General features: G+C 45.3%; 1 protein-coding gene across 1 annotated transcript in view; it reads left to right on the plus strand.

Moving 5' to 3' along the window:
* The window catches only part of DNER (delta/notch like EGF repeat containing), a 426,443-nt gene that overhangs the window by 321,814 nt on the left and 87,899 nt on the right, over window positions 1-16,730 (plus strand). The window contains exon 8 of the mRNA XM_008259280.3: window positions 15-239. Coding sequence (XP_008257502.2) covers window positions 15-239 — 225 coding nt within the window. The remainder of the gene's footprint in view (window positions 1-14; window positions 240-16,730) is intronic.

The following is a 16,730-nucleotide window of genomic DNA, read 5'->3' on the forward strand; positions in this document are numbered from 1 at the left end:
GCATTTCCTCACAGGTTACTTTGGATCTGCTTGCGAAGAAAAGGTGGACCCGTGTGCCTCGTCCCCGTGCCAGAACAACGGGACCTGCTACGTGGATGGGGTGCACTTCACCTGCAGCTGCAGCCCGGGCTTCACGGGACCCACCTGCGCCCAGCTTGTTGACTTCTGCGCCCTCAGCCCGTGTGCTCACGGCACGTGCCGCAGCGTGGGCACCAGCTACAAATGCCTCTGTGATCCAGGTTGGTGCCATCGCAGACCACAAAGCTTTTCTGAACCCATCTATTCTCAAAAGGCTGTTAGGTTTTGCTTTTGCATCTGAGCAAATGTCCCTTTGAAGGACGCGGTAAACTTGTAAATAGTGGTGCATTCCGCTAACTCACGACACATTTTCTCTTTAGGGTTAACGGAGGAGGTTTTCCCATTCTAAAGTGCTTGAGACGCACAATGCGACCCATTCAGAATGTTGTCGTCTATTAAAATTCTTCTTTCGTGCACAGAATGTTACACCCCTGACACCCTGCATACACATTCAGAATTCCCATCGTTTATTTTTCTAGCATCTCCTGCGTTTGTGTTACTGATTCGTAATTATGGAAGTTTGGCTGTTCAGAAGTCAGGGTGATTGCTTAGCTAAAGTTTATGTCTGCACAACCTGGTCTGAAGATACACGGGCAGCCCTTTCTTTCTGTCATTTCTATTCTGCCCACGTCTCCATCCCTGAATGAGTAAGCTCTTTAGAATGCATCCCAGCACTCTGCGTCCCCACACAGTCCCTGACCAAGCAGCATGGCTGGCCACTGCCTCACTTTCCTTGGGCTGGGGCTCAGCCTCCTTACCTGCAATGCCTGCTCCCCATCATCCTGTCCCACCTGGGAAACCTAGGGCCTGAATCGGCTTTCCCTGCCTCTGAGATCCAACTGTTACTCACACTGCCACTTGCATGGTCTTTAAAACATGGAACCGTCATGCTGTACGTACAACAGACCACATGTACCCTAAGCTGTGTCTCCCAGTGAGGTCTTGGTGTGTGCACGTATGCGCTGAGTGCAGGCACAGTCACCTAACGATGCATTTCTCAGTGTGTCCCAGTGAGTAAGTGATGTGTGTGTTCGGCATCCATGTATGCATCGCTCTCCCCTTTAGGGATAGGGGGACATGTGTTTTATTAGTAGCTTCTTTATTAACAGCATTAACCCCAGCCGTGATTTAGTGAGCATTAATCTTTGTAGGTTCTGAGGTGGTGCCTCACATCTCCAAAACGTGGTCCTGTGGCCACACACCCAGTCAGGGGCCAAGCCCAACTTCCAACCTGGGTGCTCCTGGTTCTGCTGCCCCACCACCTTGCCCAGAACTTCCTTTTTTTAAAAAATATTTATTTATAAGCCGCTATCATCCAAAAGTTGTACTTTGGAAATGTATATTTATTAAATAAAAATTAAAAAAAGGATTTATTCATTTGAAAGTCAGAGTTACAGAGAGAAAGGAGAGACAGAGAAAGAGAGAGTGGTCTTCCATCCACTGGTTCATTCCCCAGTTGACTGCAGTAGAGCTGTGCTGATCTGAAGCCAGGAGCCAGGAGCTTCTTCCTGGTCTCCCATGTGGGTGCAGGGGTCCAAGGACTTGGGCCATCTTCTACTGCTTTCCCAGGCTACAGCAGAGAGCTGGATTGGAAGTTGAGCAGCCGGGACTTGAACTGGTGCCCATATGGGATGTTGGCACTGCAGGTGGTGGCTTTACCTGCTGTGCCACAGCGCTGGCCCTCTGGCCCAGAACTTCTAAAGGGCAAGTCCCGTATTCATTAATCAATGAAAGAAGACAGTGGGAAAAGCAATCAAGCATGAGAAGGGTGTTGAAAATTCTTTTTCACATAGCTTTCTTAATTACCTGATTGTCTAAGCAATTGTTATTTTGCTAAGTGCCTATTCCTGTTCCACTCTGAAATAGTCATAGAGAGAGAATGAGAGGCTTATTCTGTTTGGTGCAGAGTTAGGGTTTTCTGGAGAAGCAGGAAGGTGGGGCCAGGGGTCATTGGCTCACTCCATTGCGGACAGTGGCCAAGTCCAACATCAAGGGGAAGCGGTCAGACTGGGGGCCCAGGCAGCTTCAGTGCTGCGTTGGGGCTGAATTCCTTCTGTTAGGAACCTTGAATGCCTGCAGCTGCATGAGGTCCAGCCACCCCACTGAGGGTTATCTGCTGTTCCCTAAGTCTACCATGTTCAAGGTCAACCTCATGTAGACATATGTTAAGAGTGACACTAGTGTTAGAGCAAATGTCTGGGAGCTATGGCCCAGCCAAGCGACATGCGAAATGAACTATCCAGTAGCATTTTTGGGTGGGAAATATTATGTTGTTAAATCTGCATATATGAAATACATGCTACTCGTTCCCTTTATGTAAATGAAACATTTTTTTTTTTTTTTAAAGGTAAACCTTGAAATGAAGTTTCTCCAATTCTGTGTATGACGTAAGGGCACTTTCCTGGGTCTCCACCTCCTGTCAGAGCCACAGCAGTAGCTGTCTCTCGAGGGCCTTGTGTCCTGGAGCTGGGCAGGCTGGGGGAGGCAGTGCAGGCTGTGCCCTGCCCCCCGGGGCATGCAGATCAGGAGGCTGGTGCTGGTGTGTTTGCAAGTGGAATGAGCTGCAGAGATGCTGGGGAGGATGCCTCAAGTCAGGACTCCTAAGCTGGCTGCCAGAATGCGTGGACTGACTGCCCGCAGCACTCTGAGCTCTGTTTCCCATGGTGAAATCCCACAGCGGGGAATCTGATGTTACAAGACGAGAAAACCTGGGGCCAGCTCTGCGGTGTGGCAGGTAGGGCCGCCACCTGCTGTGCTGGCATTCCACTGGGCACCAGTTCGAGACCTGGATGCTCCACTTCTAGTCCAGCTGATGCTGATGAAGGCAGAGTTCCAAAGCCAGGAGTCTGGAACGCCATCCAGGTCTCCCACATGGCTGCAGGGTCCTGAGCACTTGGGTCATCTTCTGCTGTTTCTGAAGCACATTAACAGGAGCTTGATCAAAATTGGAACAGCTGGGACTCAAACCAGTGCCCATATGGGGTGCTGGCATTGCTGTTGGCAACTTAAGCCACTGTGCCACAATGCCAGCTGCTCGTTGGTTCATCTCTTAAAACTTTGAATGGAACATAGATATTTTAAGATAAATGTTGCTTTTCCAACTTTATAACACCACTGGGGTGTTTTGTTTCATTTTTTTCCTTTTTTATTTAAGGACTTTATTAGTATATTTGATTCTCAGGGTCATAGCAAATGCATGATAATTGCTACAACAAGATTCTCATGTTAATGCGATATTAATACAAACGTAGTTCATGATGCAATTCTAATAATATAATGATGCTTCCTTCAGAGTGTTTCATATTTTTAACTTGTGTGAGGAGGCTTACGTGATCCTGCACAGAAGTACTTGTTGCCACATGTTTCCTGCCCACCCTGCGAGCCGTGGGAAGAATGTGCTCCCATGATTGACCGTGGCCTTAGGAGATCCACAGGGCGTCTCTGGGCCTCAGTTCCCCCTCCATGGGAAAACACGGGAGGGAGGTTGTGTGTGAGAACACAGAGCCACCGGCAGGCAGCCCATCTCCTGCATGGGGTCCTATGAGCTGTTGCCTTGCTTTCCATCATCGAAGGTTCCTGCTGTATCTTTCGAGCAGTAGAGGGTGAAATGGCTCCTGTTAAATCTCACTCTCCTGTCCCTCTCTTTTCTGCTAGAACTTCGTTCATGCCCACTTGGTGCAATTAACTTGATCATTGCCTGTGGCCCAGCAGCAGCCCCAGTGTAGCCTTGAGAATCTGGAGAAACACTTGGTTTGAGCCCTTCATTCATTACATGGTGAGAACCTCGGGAGATAAAGTCACTGTCAGACAGGACGCTTCCTCAGATCCTTAGGAGGAACTTGTGTGAAATGAGAAAAAAAAATGCCTAATATCTGACTAGCAATTACAGTTGATGAGGTGAGCATGACAAGTCTGTGGATGGATAACCTTTCAGAGCATATAGTGGCTTTACCACTGGTTTGTGTAACAGAAGGATCTCATGAGAATGGGTGAAATTGGGTGTCTACAGCAGTGTCTGATCGTCCTTATCAAGAATGGACAGATCTTTCCCACGTCACAAACGGCAGCAGACTGAAATCATGCCAGGTTGATAATTAGTTCCCAGTCAACAAAATGCTTAATGGTGACTGCAAATCAGATTTGGCAGGTGCTTCATCTTCAGGCCTCATTTGTAGCTTATCCGATGAGGGATTTGGGGTGGGATTTTACTATTAAATAACAAAATGTTGACACTGAACAATCACTGAAATGTTGTCTCCTTAGTGACAGTGTTAAAGCTGTAGGCCACCCATTGACTCCAGACGACTGGAGCAGGTGAGCGCTGCTGCGAATGTTATGAGGTAGACCCTCCCTGCCCCGTTCCTGCCCTCCACCGGAGGACATACTCTCGCCTGCAGGATGGAGTCTGGTATTTCAGCTGTCCTTAGCACAACGGTGACATCTGGGCATGGCCATTTGCAGGGTAAATGCTGTAGATGATCAATGCCGCAAGGCATCCCTGGTGGGAAGGAAGGTGGTTCACTGAGTGCGCTGGCCTTACCCCAGCAAACGCACTGGAGTTACTGTTCTAAGCTTGCTTGTTGAGTTGTCTCCTTTATTACAGAATGTGCCTTAGGCATTGCTGTTTTTAGGTGAAGGCATTAGAAGATTTTTACATGGAAATGAATATATTTTGATTCTCATGAATCATGTCATAGATGCCCAGCACATCAGCTCCAGGTGGGCTGCTAGCGTGGACCTGGGGCATTTGCTGACTGTGTTCCTTTGCTGATTCATTTACCCGAAAGGGCTGGTAGCAGCTGGATCATCCAGATTCCTAGTGGTTTACAAAATAAAGAAAATTTAGTTTATTTTCAAATTAAATATTTTTTCTTGAATGGGAACCATATTCACAGTATTTTCGGATACTGTTTTTTCTATTGTCTACAAATGTCTTACCTGTGGGCTGGATCTCTTATCTGTATGACCTAAAGACACAGCTGCCATTTCTTCCTGCTGTTCCACTCAGACTTGGCAGAATCACCACTCTGACGGTATCTGCTAGAAGCAGAGCCAAAGATGAGATTTACTGGTTGACATTTTAATAGCAATTGAACAAAAATAAGGAAGTAAGCACACCTGCAAAGATATGAAGACATGTAACTCTCTAATGAATGCCTCAATACATTTGCCTTCGTGGATATGTATAGTACACAACTTTCATCTTTTATTAGCCAGAGACTTTATATTGTTCACCAGGATGAAGATATTCTTGTTTTAATATATCCTAGGGGGGTTCCTGAACTGTATATCTGGATGTCACATTATTTTGGGTTGTTGAGGATTATATGAAATATATCTTTTCCCAGATAAAATACTTTTATCTTGCCCTTTGTCCTCCTCTTCTTTTTTCTTTGAAGGGCAGAGAGACAGAGACAGAGAGAAAGGGAGAGAGAGAAAAAAAGAGAGGCAGCGAGACAGCACTCCCAACTACCAGTGCAGCCTGGCTGAAGCCAGGAGCTAATAACTCAACGCAGACCTCCATGTGGGTGGTAGGGAACCAGCAGTTTGATCCAGTAGCTGCTCCCTCCCAGGATCTGCACTGGCAGGAAGCTAGAATTGGTAGCAGAAGCTGGGTATCAAACTCAGGTGCTCCAAAATGAGAAGGGGATCATTGCAACCACCTTAATCACTGGACCAACTGCATTTCCCACTCTTTCTAATTGCCATCTGGAATCCAAGTGGAATCTTGTTTACCTAGCTGCTGCTATAGCAAGAGAGGTTTTTCCCACTCTTCAGAATCTCTACGCTATCTCGGAGAAATTTAAAGCTCCACATTGACATTGTGATGGCACTATGACCTGAGACTCAGAAGAGCAGTGATTGATGTTGGAAGCTTATTTGATCCTTACAGGTAGACCTTGGAATTGTTAAGAGCTGGGCTGTTGCTCAGGGCTGGGCTGTGATGTCTCTGTTGGACAAAAGGATATAAATGATCTCAAAGAAAACCAATATCTTATGTGACCACTCAGAGGCCATGATAAAATGAGACAAACAAGACCACTACCTAATGTGTGTAAGATGAAAACAAGGTCACCATGCACCCTGGAAATACTAAGCACCCTCATTTGCTCAATTCTTAGTGTCAAATTGTCAGCTCTTTCTTTACCAGGTACACCATTAGACTTGCTCTGGTCTGCCTTCTCTATAAATACTATTTGTTGAGATACCCAAGCGTACACTTACTCCTATTTCTGATAGCACCCACTTAGAATGGTTACCCCCAGGTCACCCGAACAGGGTTCAAATCATACAAGCCTACCTGTCACCTTCTACTGAGATACCCCAAGGTTCCCCATGGACTTGTTCTCCTTTGCTGCAATGATGAACAAACTCAACTTGTTCAATTCCACATGTGTCTTTCATAGCCTTTGGTTAGAGAGTATTGAGAAACCTAACTGATTAAAATGTTGCAAGTACTGAGAACAAACCACTTGATCAAAATTTTATATTAAGGACAATTAAATCAATTTCTTGTTTTTTTTTTAAAATATAAGGTATAAAAATTTCATATTTTTTTGTGTACAGATTTAGGAACATAGTGATACTTTCCACCCTATCCTCCCTCCTACCCACACTCCTACCTTTTCTCCTTCTTCGTCTTCTATTCCCTCTCAATTTTTACAATGATCTACTTTTAGTTTACTTTATACTCATACAATTAACCCAACACTAAGTAATGAGTTCATCAAATTATAGGAGGAAAGAAAATCCTGTGCCTCAACAGCAGCGACAAGGCTGTAAACAATCATTAAGACTCAAAATGTCAATTTCACTGCTATACATTATATTTTTGGTACTCTATTAGTTACTAAAGATCAGGGAAAACATATGCTATATGTTTTTTTTTTTTTTTTGGAGCCAACTTATTTCAGTAAGTATATTAGTTTCCAGTTGCATCCTTTTTTTTTTTTTTCAAAAGTCAGGATTTCATTCTTTTTTATGGCTAAGTACTATTCCATACTGTGTGTGTGTGTGTGTGTGTGTGTGTGTGTGTGTATCACAATTTCTTGATCCAGTGATTAGTTGATGGGCATCTGGGTTGATTCCATAGCTTATCTATTGTGAATTGAGCTGCAGTAGACATGGGCGTGCAGATAACTCTTTCATATGCTTGTTTCTTTTCTCTTGGGTAAATTCCTAGGAGTGGGATTGCTGGATTATATATCTACTTTTGGCTTTCTGAGGTATCTCCATACTGTCTTCCACAATGGCTGTACTAGTGTAAACTCTCACCAACAATGAGTTAAGGAACCTTTTCCCCCACATCCTCACTAGCATTTACTGTTTGTTGATTCTGTGTGAGAGCCATTCTAACTGGGGTGAAACCTCATTGTAGTTTTGATTTTCATATCCCTGATGAGTAGTTATTCTGAGCATTTTTTCATGTGTCTGTTGGCCATTTGAATTTACTCTTTTGAAAAATGTCTGTTCAAGTCCTTTGCCCATTTCTTAACTAGGTTGCTTGTTTTGTTGTTGCTGAGGTTCTTGAGCTCTTTATAGCTCCTGGATATTAATCCTTTATCAGTTGCATAATTTGTAAGCATTTTCTCCCATTCTGTCAGCTGCCTCTTCTCTTTGCTGCGTGTTTCCTTTGCAGTGCAGAAGCTTCTCAGCTTGGTGTAATCCCATTTGTCTATTTTGGTTTCAATTGCTTATGCTTCTAAGGTCTTTTCCAAGAAGTCTTTATCTGTGCCATGTCTTACAGTTTTTTCAGTGTTCTCCTCTAGTAATATGATGGTATTAGGTCATGGAAACAGATCCTTGATTCATTTTGAGTTGATTTTTATATAAGGTGTTGTGTAGGGGTCTTGTTTCATACTTCTGCATGCAGAGATCCAATTTTCCCAGCACCCTTTGTTGAGGACACTGCCTTCCTCCAGGGATTGATTTTAGCTACTTTGTCAAAGATAAGTTGGTTGTAGATGTGTGGATTAATTTCTGGAGTTTCTGTATCTATTGGTCTGCATGTCTATTTTTTTGCCAGTAGCTTCCTGGGTCTCTTGTGTTACTGTATTATGTTTAGCATCACTTTTTCTAGACCTGAGATGAATGTAATCATTATTTTGATTGGGATCGGATTGAATCTGTAAATTGCTTTTGGTAGTATGGATATTTTGATGCTATTAATTCTTCTAGTCTACCAACATGGAAGATTTTTTTCAATTTTTTTTGTGACCTCTTCTGTTTTTTTCTTTAAATTTCTATAATTTTCATCATAGAGGTCTTTGACATCCTTGGTTAAATGTATTCCAAGATATTTAATTTTTTTCTATAGCTATTGTGACTGAGGATTTATCTTGCAATTTCTTTCCAGCCATGGCATTGTCTGTGTTACAAAGGATATTGATTTTTGTGTGTTAATTTTATATTCTACAACTTTACCAAACTCTTTTACATGTTATAATAGTGGAGTCTTTTGGTTTCCCTGGATACAGAATCATTCAGCTGCAAATAGGAGTAATTTGACTTCCTCCTTTCCAATTTGTATCACTTTGATTTCTTTTTCTTGCCTAATGGCTCTGACTAAAACTTCCAGGATTATGTTGAGTAGCAATGAAGAAAGTGAGAATCCTTGTCTGGTTCTGGATCTTAGTGGAAATGCTTCCAACTTTTCCCCATTCAATAAGATGCTGACTGTGCTTTTGTCATAAATTGCTTTAATTATGCTGAGGAATTTGCTTAAGGTTTTCATCATGAAAGGATATCATATTTTATCAAATGCTTTCTCTGCATCTATTGAGATGATCATATGGTTTTTTTTTTTTTTGACAGGCCGAGTGGACAGTGAGAGAGAGAGACAGAGAGAAAGGTCTTCCTTTTGCCGTTGGTTCACCCTCCAATGGCCGCCGCAGCCAGTGCACCACGCTGATCCGATGGCAGGAGCCAGGAGCCAGGTGCTTTTCCTGGTTTCCCATGGGGTGCAGGGCCCAAGGACCTGGGCCATCCTCCACTGCACTCCCGGGCCACAGCGGAGGGCTGGCCTGGAAGAGGGGCAACCGGGACAGAATCCGGCGCCCTGACCGGGACTAGAACCCGGTGTGCCGGCGCCGCTAGGCAGAGGATTAGCCTAGTGAGCCATGACACCGGTGATCATATGGTTTTTATTCTTCAGTTTCTGAATGTGAAGTATCACATTTGTTGATTTGTGAGTGTTGAACCATCCCTGAATACAAGGGATAAATCCCACTTGGTCTAGGTGAATTCTCTTTGTGATGTACTTTTGGATTTGATTAGCTAGCATTTTTGTTGAGGATTTTTGCATCTATGTTTATCTGGTATATTGTTCGATAGTTCTCTTTCTCTGTTGTGTCTTTTTCTGGTTTAGAAATTCAGGTAATGCTGGGAGAATTTTTCTTCTATGTGAAGTATGGAGTTCCTTAACTTATGAAATTGCTTCTCATTACTTCTGAGTAATCCTATGATTCATCTTTTGAATTCATTTTTAAGCACTTAATCAGTCTCTTTGTCTTCACATTCTAATACTGAAGTATTGTGTTCCTTTAGGGGAGTCATGTTGTCTTCTTTATTCTTTTTTTTCAAGTTTCTGCCTTTATTTTTAGGCATTTATGGAATTATTCATTGTTTTTCTCCTGTGATGGATTCTGTATTTGAACTATTGTCGCTCCCCCTCTTCATGGAGGAACGACACAGAACCCTGCGCTGTTCTTTCGTCTGCTCGGCCCTCCCCGGGTTTGCTGCTGGTTCTTCCCGGGTTGGCTACTGTCCCTTCCACCTCCGTGGAAGGGCAGTTCCCCCTGGCCACATTCCCCACTTCCGCAGGGGAGCGGCACACCGCCGGCCGGCTCTCTCGGGGGCTGCACAGGTGTTCCCCTTAGATGTTCCCCTTAGATGTTCCTCTTAGATGTTCCTGGTGCATGCCGTCTCTCTCCTCCTTTATAGTCCTCCTCCGCCAATCCTAACTCGGCTGCCCACACGCCGAGTACGCTGCTCTCCTCCAATCAGGAGCAAGTCCTACAGTTTATTGGCTGAACTGGAGGCAGCTGTGCAGAAGCTGTTTTCTTCTCTCTCAGCGCCATATTGTGGGAGAGCAGATGCATAGAATAAGTCTTAATTCCAGTAACAGTATAGTCCGAGTTGCTCCCCACAGATCCCCCTTTCTTTTTATTTTTTGGCGTTGATACGCGCCTGTCTTCGGTGTCCCGCGGCACACACTCTGCTCTACTTGCTAGAGTTGCCACAGGTTCTTACAAGTCCTATCAATCAGGCAAACCGAATCCAGGTCCTCTCTTCGCCATGTTGTGAGGAGGTTTTTAGGCGCTGATGCGTGCCTGTCTTCGGTGACCTGCGGCTCATACTCTGGTCGAGCCGCCTGCTGGTGCTTACCGCCTTAATCAGGCAAACCGAATCCAAGCTTTCTCATTGCCATATTGTGGGGGAGACTTATTAGTGTTGGTTCGTGCCTATCTTCGGTGACCTGCAACTCATACTCTGGTCGAGCCGCCTGCTGGTGCTTACCGCCTTACTAATCAGGCAGACCGAATCCAAGCTCTCTCATTGCTGTGTTGTGGGGAGGCCTTATTGGTGTTGATAGCGTGCCTGTCTTCGGTGACCTGCGGCGCATAAGCTGCTAGCCGCCCGCAGGTGCTCATCGCCTCACTAATCAGGCAGACCGAATCCAAGCCTTCTCATTGCAGTATTGTGGGGAGGCCTTTCTATTTCTCTATTTCTCTATCTCCGGGCATTCCTATTTCTCCCATTTTACTTCTATCTTCCAGCATTCCTATTTCTCTCATTTTACTTCTAAACTTCTGTTTCTCTTATCCCCGCGGCTTCCCAGCGCCCGCCCCGAGGCTGCTTCTCTGCACCCGCCCCGCGGCGGCTTCCCAGCTCTGAGCCACTTCAGCCCGCGCCTCTCTCATCTGCGCGGCTTCCTGGCTTTGCGCGGCTTGGCTTCGCGCGCTCCGCGGTCTCCGCGCCCTTTGCGTCTGCACCACGGCCTCGCGCCAGCCCCGTTCCCTATCTATTCACGCCCCGTGCTATCTCTGCACGCCGCGGCTTCCACGAGTCACACAGCGTAGCTTACGTCTCCGCCACTAGCATTCAATCCAAGTTCCCCGGACTAACCTGGCGAATTCCAAACTGGCTTATGTTTCCGCCTCTGCCTGCCCCCCGCGGCTTCAATTTCCCTAACATTTTTCTCTACCCGGTATGTTTCCCCAAGCTTTGCTCCCCACAAACTATGTCTGTGGCTTAGTGGAGTGTCTGCTCTTTCAGTCAATACCCAGAAGCATGTGCTGGGTGTGGTCAGGGAGCTCTGGTAAGTGCTCCAGGGTGGGGCAAGTATCCAGGATAAAGTTGTATATGGCAGATCTTCCCTTGTCCGTCGAAAGGAGGACACTATCACCTCTGTTGGTATAATCACACCCTCACCTCCTCTCTTCCAAGGTGTTTAATACAAGCTTTAGCCCACAGTGGGTACACCAGTCACTAATGCTCTCACCTGAACCGCACAAAGGATGTGTGCAGTCCTCATGTCAGCATGGATACCACTACAATGACCCACCCCAGGCAATCAGGGAGCTCTAGGCTTTGGCGCCACACACAGTGATTGCCCAGAGACCCGGTTACACCCTGTGCCCTGTCATGCAGTCACAGAGTTCCTACGGTCTCAGTTCATAAGACTCCCACAGTCATGGGAAGCAGAGGATCCACTCTGTCCTTCTTGTCTGTCCCATCCACAGAGAGGCAGAGACATTTCCAGAGCCAGCTGCCTGTGGGCACTCTTCTTTGGCAATTTGAGCCCTAGGGCCTGAGATATATTGAGAAACTGAGATCACCTCACAGTCCTACGCAGGTGCACCTCACTGGTACCCATCTCCCTGTCAATTCTCCCAGCCTGAGTGAAGGTCAGTGGGAATGCAGATTTTTCCCTCTGGGAAAATCTCTGGATCACAGATGTGCCTAAGAGTCACTGCTGCCACTACTCATTTCAAAATGGTGGCTTCTCCCCTCTGGTTGCTGGGTGAGCTGGCGAGCTAGTACAGCCACTGCTTAGTTCAGAATGGTGGCTTCTCCCCAGCCATTTCTGGGTGTGTACACACAAGCTGCTGCAGCAGCTACTTGTGTCAAGATGGCACCCCCTCCCAGCTGATTGCTGGGTGCCATTGTGGGGGGGTGGGATAGAGAAATGTGCCTCCCACCCCTTTTTGCTGGATTAGGGGAATTATGTGATTTCCCTTAGGGCTCCAGGCTGGACTCATACCAGGTTCTCCCTCTGACTATATCCTCCCCAATGAGCATTTTCAACCTTACTACCCATTGCTACACCTGACCTTTCATTGGACAGCCGATGAGCTATGTTGCTAGTGGATTGGCTGCTGCATTCTGCTGTCACCTTGCTCTCCAAAGCTGGTGCTTCCTCTGGCTCTTGGCTGCGTGGGGTTTGTATGTTGCGTCCACACCCACAGCTGTGCGTCCGCACCACCCACTGTGATCCACAGCATCTCCCTTCCTTCTGTAGAATTTCTAATACAGATTTGTCTCCAACTCTCCCCTGGGAGATGACGAAACACAAGTCTTGGGTGGTTGTAGGGTTTTACAAAAGACCTCATTGGCTGCCCAATGAAAGATCAGGCGCAGTAATGGGTAGTAAAGTTGAAAATGCTCACTGGAGCAGACAGAGGGATAACATTAGATTCTAAAGAGTGTGGACAATGGAGACTTTGAACATTTTTCATTAGTGGATATATGTGGACTGATGTGTTTTAGACAGATTATTCTAAAACTATTTGATAAATAGTATAGTCAAGAACTGACTACCATGGGTGATCTGTCGAGTAGAATTGAGGGCTTGAACATGTTGCAGTGGGAATGAAAGGATGGGCTGAGCGTGTATTGGATGAGTGGAGTCATCAGTTAGTTGTTCCTTGACTGTGGGCATCAATGGTGGGAACTTGTAATTTGGGTAACTTGGAGGAAAAGGGAAATGTAGAAAAGAAGCCTCGAAGGTCTTTTGACTACAGCAGGGCAACTAAAGTAGGTGTATCAGTTGTTACCTGGGACTGGAGCTTGAGAATGAGGCTGAAACTAGGGAAACAGGGGTGGAGTTCTTGTTGTATGGGTGCTACAGGCAGTCACAGACATTTTAAGATAAACAAGGGTGAGAGGATGAAAAGAAAGGGAAACCAATGGAGGAGAGTGTTGGAGAGTTCTTGTATTGAGGCGGAAGTAGAAGCAGCAGCCAGAGGTGGTTGAAGAGCTGTCACTGAGGTGCAAGGGTCACAGGTCACAGGGGAGGGCAGTGCCTTGGGAGTGATGGATATGTGGACACTGCCACAGCACGAGGAGCTCAGCCAGATTCATGTAGACCATCCGCTGCTTAGGATGATAACCTAGGGATTCTTCAAAACCAACACCAAAGCCATTAGGATTTTTGATATTTGCCTTGTTTAGGTTACTGACCTGAGGGATTAATACAGAGGAGGAAAGACATTGCTAATGAGTGAAGGGCACTTGCTAATAGAATTTATGGAATTTTTATGAGATTCCTCATAAAAATAATTCCTCATAACCAATGTTAAGTTTCTATTCACAAGGCTGCTTTTAAGCATCACTTTAATGCTGACTCCATATGTATTAAAGTGTTCATGAGCTGGCCTTTAATTATAAGGGATTTCTATTCCCACTGCTCTCTGACTTCCCCTCAAAATTCAAGTCACTCAGAGCTCGTGCTTGGCTGAACTAATGTTGAAAACCTGTGAGCTTTCCTGGCTAAAAATAGGAGCTCACACCCTCTAGGGGGACAGCAGGAATCACTTTATGTCATCTTACCTGGAATGAAAGTTGGAAATGGCAGCTGATAACAGCCGACATCACCAGCTAATGAATATTTGAGGAAGGCTCTGTTTGAAGGTCTGCCAGCAGGTAATTTCAGGAGTTTTTCCTCAGGCTCCTTACCCTGGAGGTCAGATGGGAACATATCTAAGACCATTTTGTAACTAAGCCAGTTAACTCTCATTTTGTGGTTGAAACTTCTCAGGATTCAATTGCTCTCATTTTCAGCTATTGAGAAGGTCTGAGAATCTGCAATTTGGAACCCACGTTCTGCATACCTTTTCTCATTTTCTTGGCATGATGGAAAGGGACCGGGGCATAAAGTTGAGAGAAGCTGAATTCAAGTCCTAGCTTTACCCCTGCATAGTTGTGCACTTGGACTCTATTAGCTTTATTCTCATCTGTAAAATGGAGACAAACATAACTGGCTGATGACGCTCAAATGAGATGATGTGTGTAGTAAGTCACTCTGAGATCTGTAAAACAATGGAGCAACAGTACAAATATTGTATTTGTTTTCTCTAAGGAGGCTGTGGGGGAAATGATGAAATCTGTGCTCTGGTTCTCTTCATATGAGGTTCAAGGGTACATTTGGACTAGAGGTCGGATAATTTTTATGGCTGTGGTGGACCATATATACAACTTCTTAAAGGATTAGGGATTGCTTGTAGCCTTGATCGTGGCTGTTTGACCGCAGTGATAGGTATTTAAGTGCCAGGTGCAGTGCTGTTTAACTGGATTGACTTCTTGCATCTGCACAGTCCTTGCAAAGTAGCACCCATGATTATTGCCATTTATCAGTCCACAGCTACGAAGCGAGTTCTGCGTGAAGTTGGAATCTGAACCCAGGCTGTTGGACTCTGGAGCCTCTGTTATCTGACAGCAGTGGGAACTGGGGTCCAGTGGTGACCTGGACTCACTGAAGGTAAATAAGTGACAGAAGAATGAAACATTTAACCATGTGTTCCAAGTGGTAGTTGTCTTAATAGCTCCCTCCAATTAACATATTAAGTTGGGGTTTGCTGGCCACATGGACTCAGCTCTCTGGGTCCAGAGAATGATCTTATCTATGCTGATTTTGCCTAGAATAGCTTCCATCTCTGAGAATTGACAACAGCTACACTGTGTGCTGAACACCTGGCAAATGTTTCGCCTTCCATATTCCCAGGGTGTATTACTCTTGTTATTTAAGGATAAGGAAACTGAAGTTCTGAGAGTCTAAAGACAAGGGGTGAAGGTAATAGGGCCCCAGTTTTAACCCACATTTCCCAACACTAATGACCCTGCTTTTGACTAGCAGGCTAGACTTAGTGGGATTCAGGCTGGCTGTCACCTCCTGAGTTAGATGCTGTCTTTTCTGTTTGAGGCAGTTGCTAGAATGAGCTTCCAGACTCCCTTGTCTAAGCCCTGCTTCTGAGACGAGTCTCTCTGGGGACACCTCAAAGCCAGGCTTACAAAGCAGCCCTGACTATGGTTTGGTGACAGACTCTCAACCAACAGAGGTTCCACTTCCCAGTACAGAGGAGCACAGAGCTCTGACTTCCAAGTGTGTTGAACCGCTTGCAGGTAGGCAGGCCCCCTTTGCTGTCTCTGCTTCACTTGGAAGATCCAGGAATCCACTGCTTTGAAATTGGTGCTAAGGCTATCCATGATTGAAGCTTATGATTTCATTTGACCCAATGTCTGCTGGATGAAGTTAATTAAAGAAACCGCTCTCTGGATGACTCAGATGAGAACTGCGGACAGAGCCATATGATGGATATGCGCCCTTCAGCTTAGGTAGATTCCCTTGACTGGTGCTTCTCACTTCAGGAGCTCCTGATACCTGCTAGTGATTTTCTTCACTGCCCGAGTCCCTGACAGTCTCCTGCATTGATTATTCTATAGAACAGACCCCTTTGATGTGTTTTCTTTCTACCTGTCTGTTATTTTCATAGTGCCAAGAATGCTCTTTCCTCTTCCCATTTGAATTGTGGGATGTTTAGCTCTCTGCCTTGAGATATCTTTCTGTCCTGCACTTTCAGTAGCTCTCCTTCCCACGGGCAGAAGAAATGATTTACATTGCCAGTGTCAGTGACAGAGGATCTGCCTACCTCAGAAGCCTGGAGCATGAAGCCTTGTCACAATGTGCCATTGTAGGTGCTGAGATGTGTTGTTATCAGTGGGAGCCTGCAACCTGAGTCCCAATTAGAAAACTGATAAGGCGAGTTGTCTGCAGGCAGATAGCCTTCCATGTGCTTTGGATTTGTATAAAACCCTGGGGACAATGCCCTGTATTTCTTTCATTGCTTTTCTATCATGCCCATTAATTTGTAGTTTGAAAGCACACTGTGAACATGGGTGCATTCACTGGGTGCTCTTACAAAATTGCTTCAGTTTTAATGAAGATTCAGAGCTTGTAGTTTTGCCTAAAGGTGACTTATACATGGCCCTCTTTTTCTTCTTCTTCTTCTTCTTCTTTTTTTTTTTTTTTTTTTTTTTTTTTTTTTTTTTTTTTTGGATACTAGCATTGTTGGCTCAAAGCACATACTGAATTTTGCAGAACAGCACGTTCTCTTTCATCTCACCCAGGTGCTTTCCGCTCTGTGCAAAATCCCATTTGGCTTTATAGGGGTTGCCTGCTGATATCCTTAGCTGGTTGAACTGAAGTCTTAATGATACATTGATGATGGCCAGGATCATGTTTCATTTAATTCCATCAAGTGATTTCTGACCTCTTAGGTCAGAAGGAAGGTCCCGGGTCTAATGCATTAGTAAGGTGTTGTTTTTAAGTTTGGTAAGTCCAACTGAATGTACGTCTGAATCGAGGAGTGTGA

The sequence above is a fragment of the Oryctolagus cuniculus genome, chromosome 3 (assembly GCF_964237555.1).
Source record: "Oryctolagus cuniculus chromosome 3, mOryCun1.1, whole genome shotgun sequence".
In the NCBI taxonomy this organism is placed as follows: domain Eukaryota; kingdom Metazoa; phylum Chordata; class Mammalia; order Lagomorpha; family Leporidae; genus Oryctolagus; species Oryctolagus cuniculus.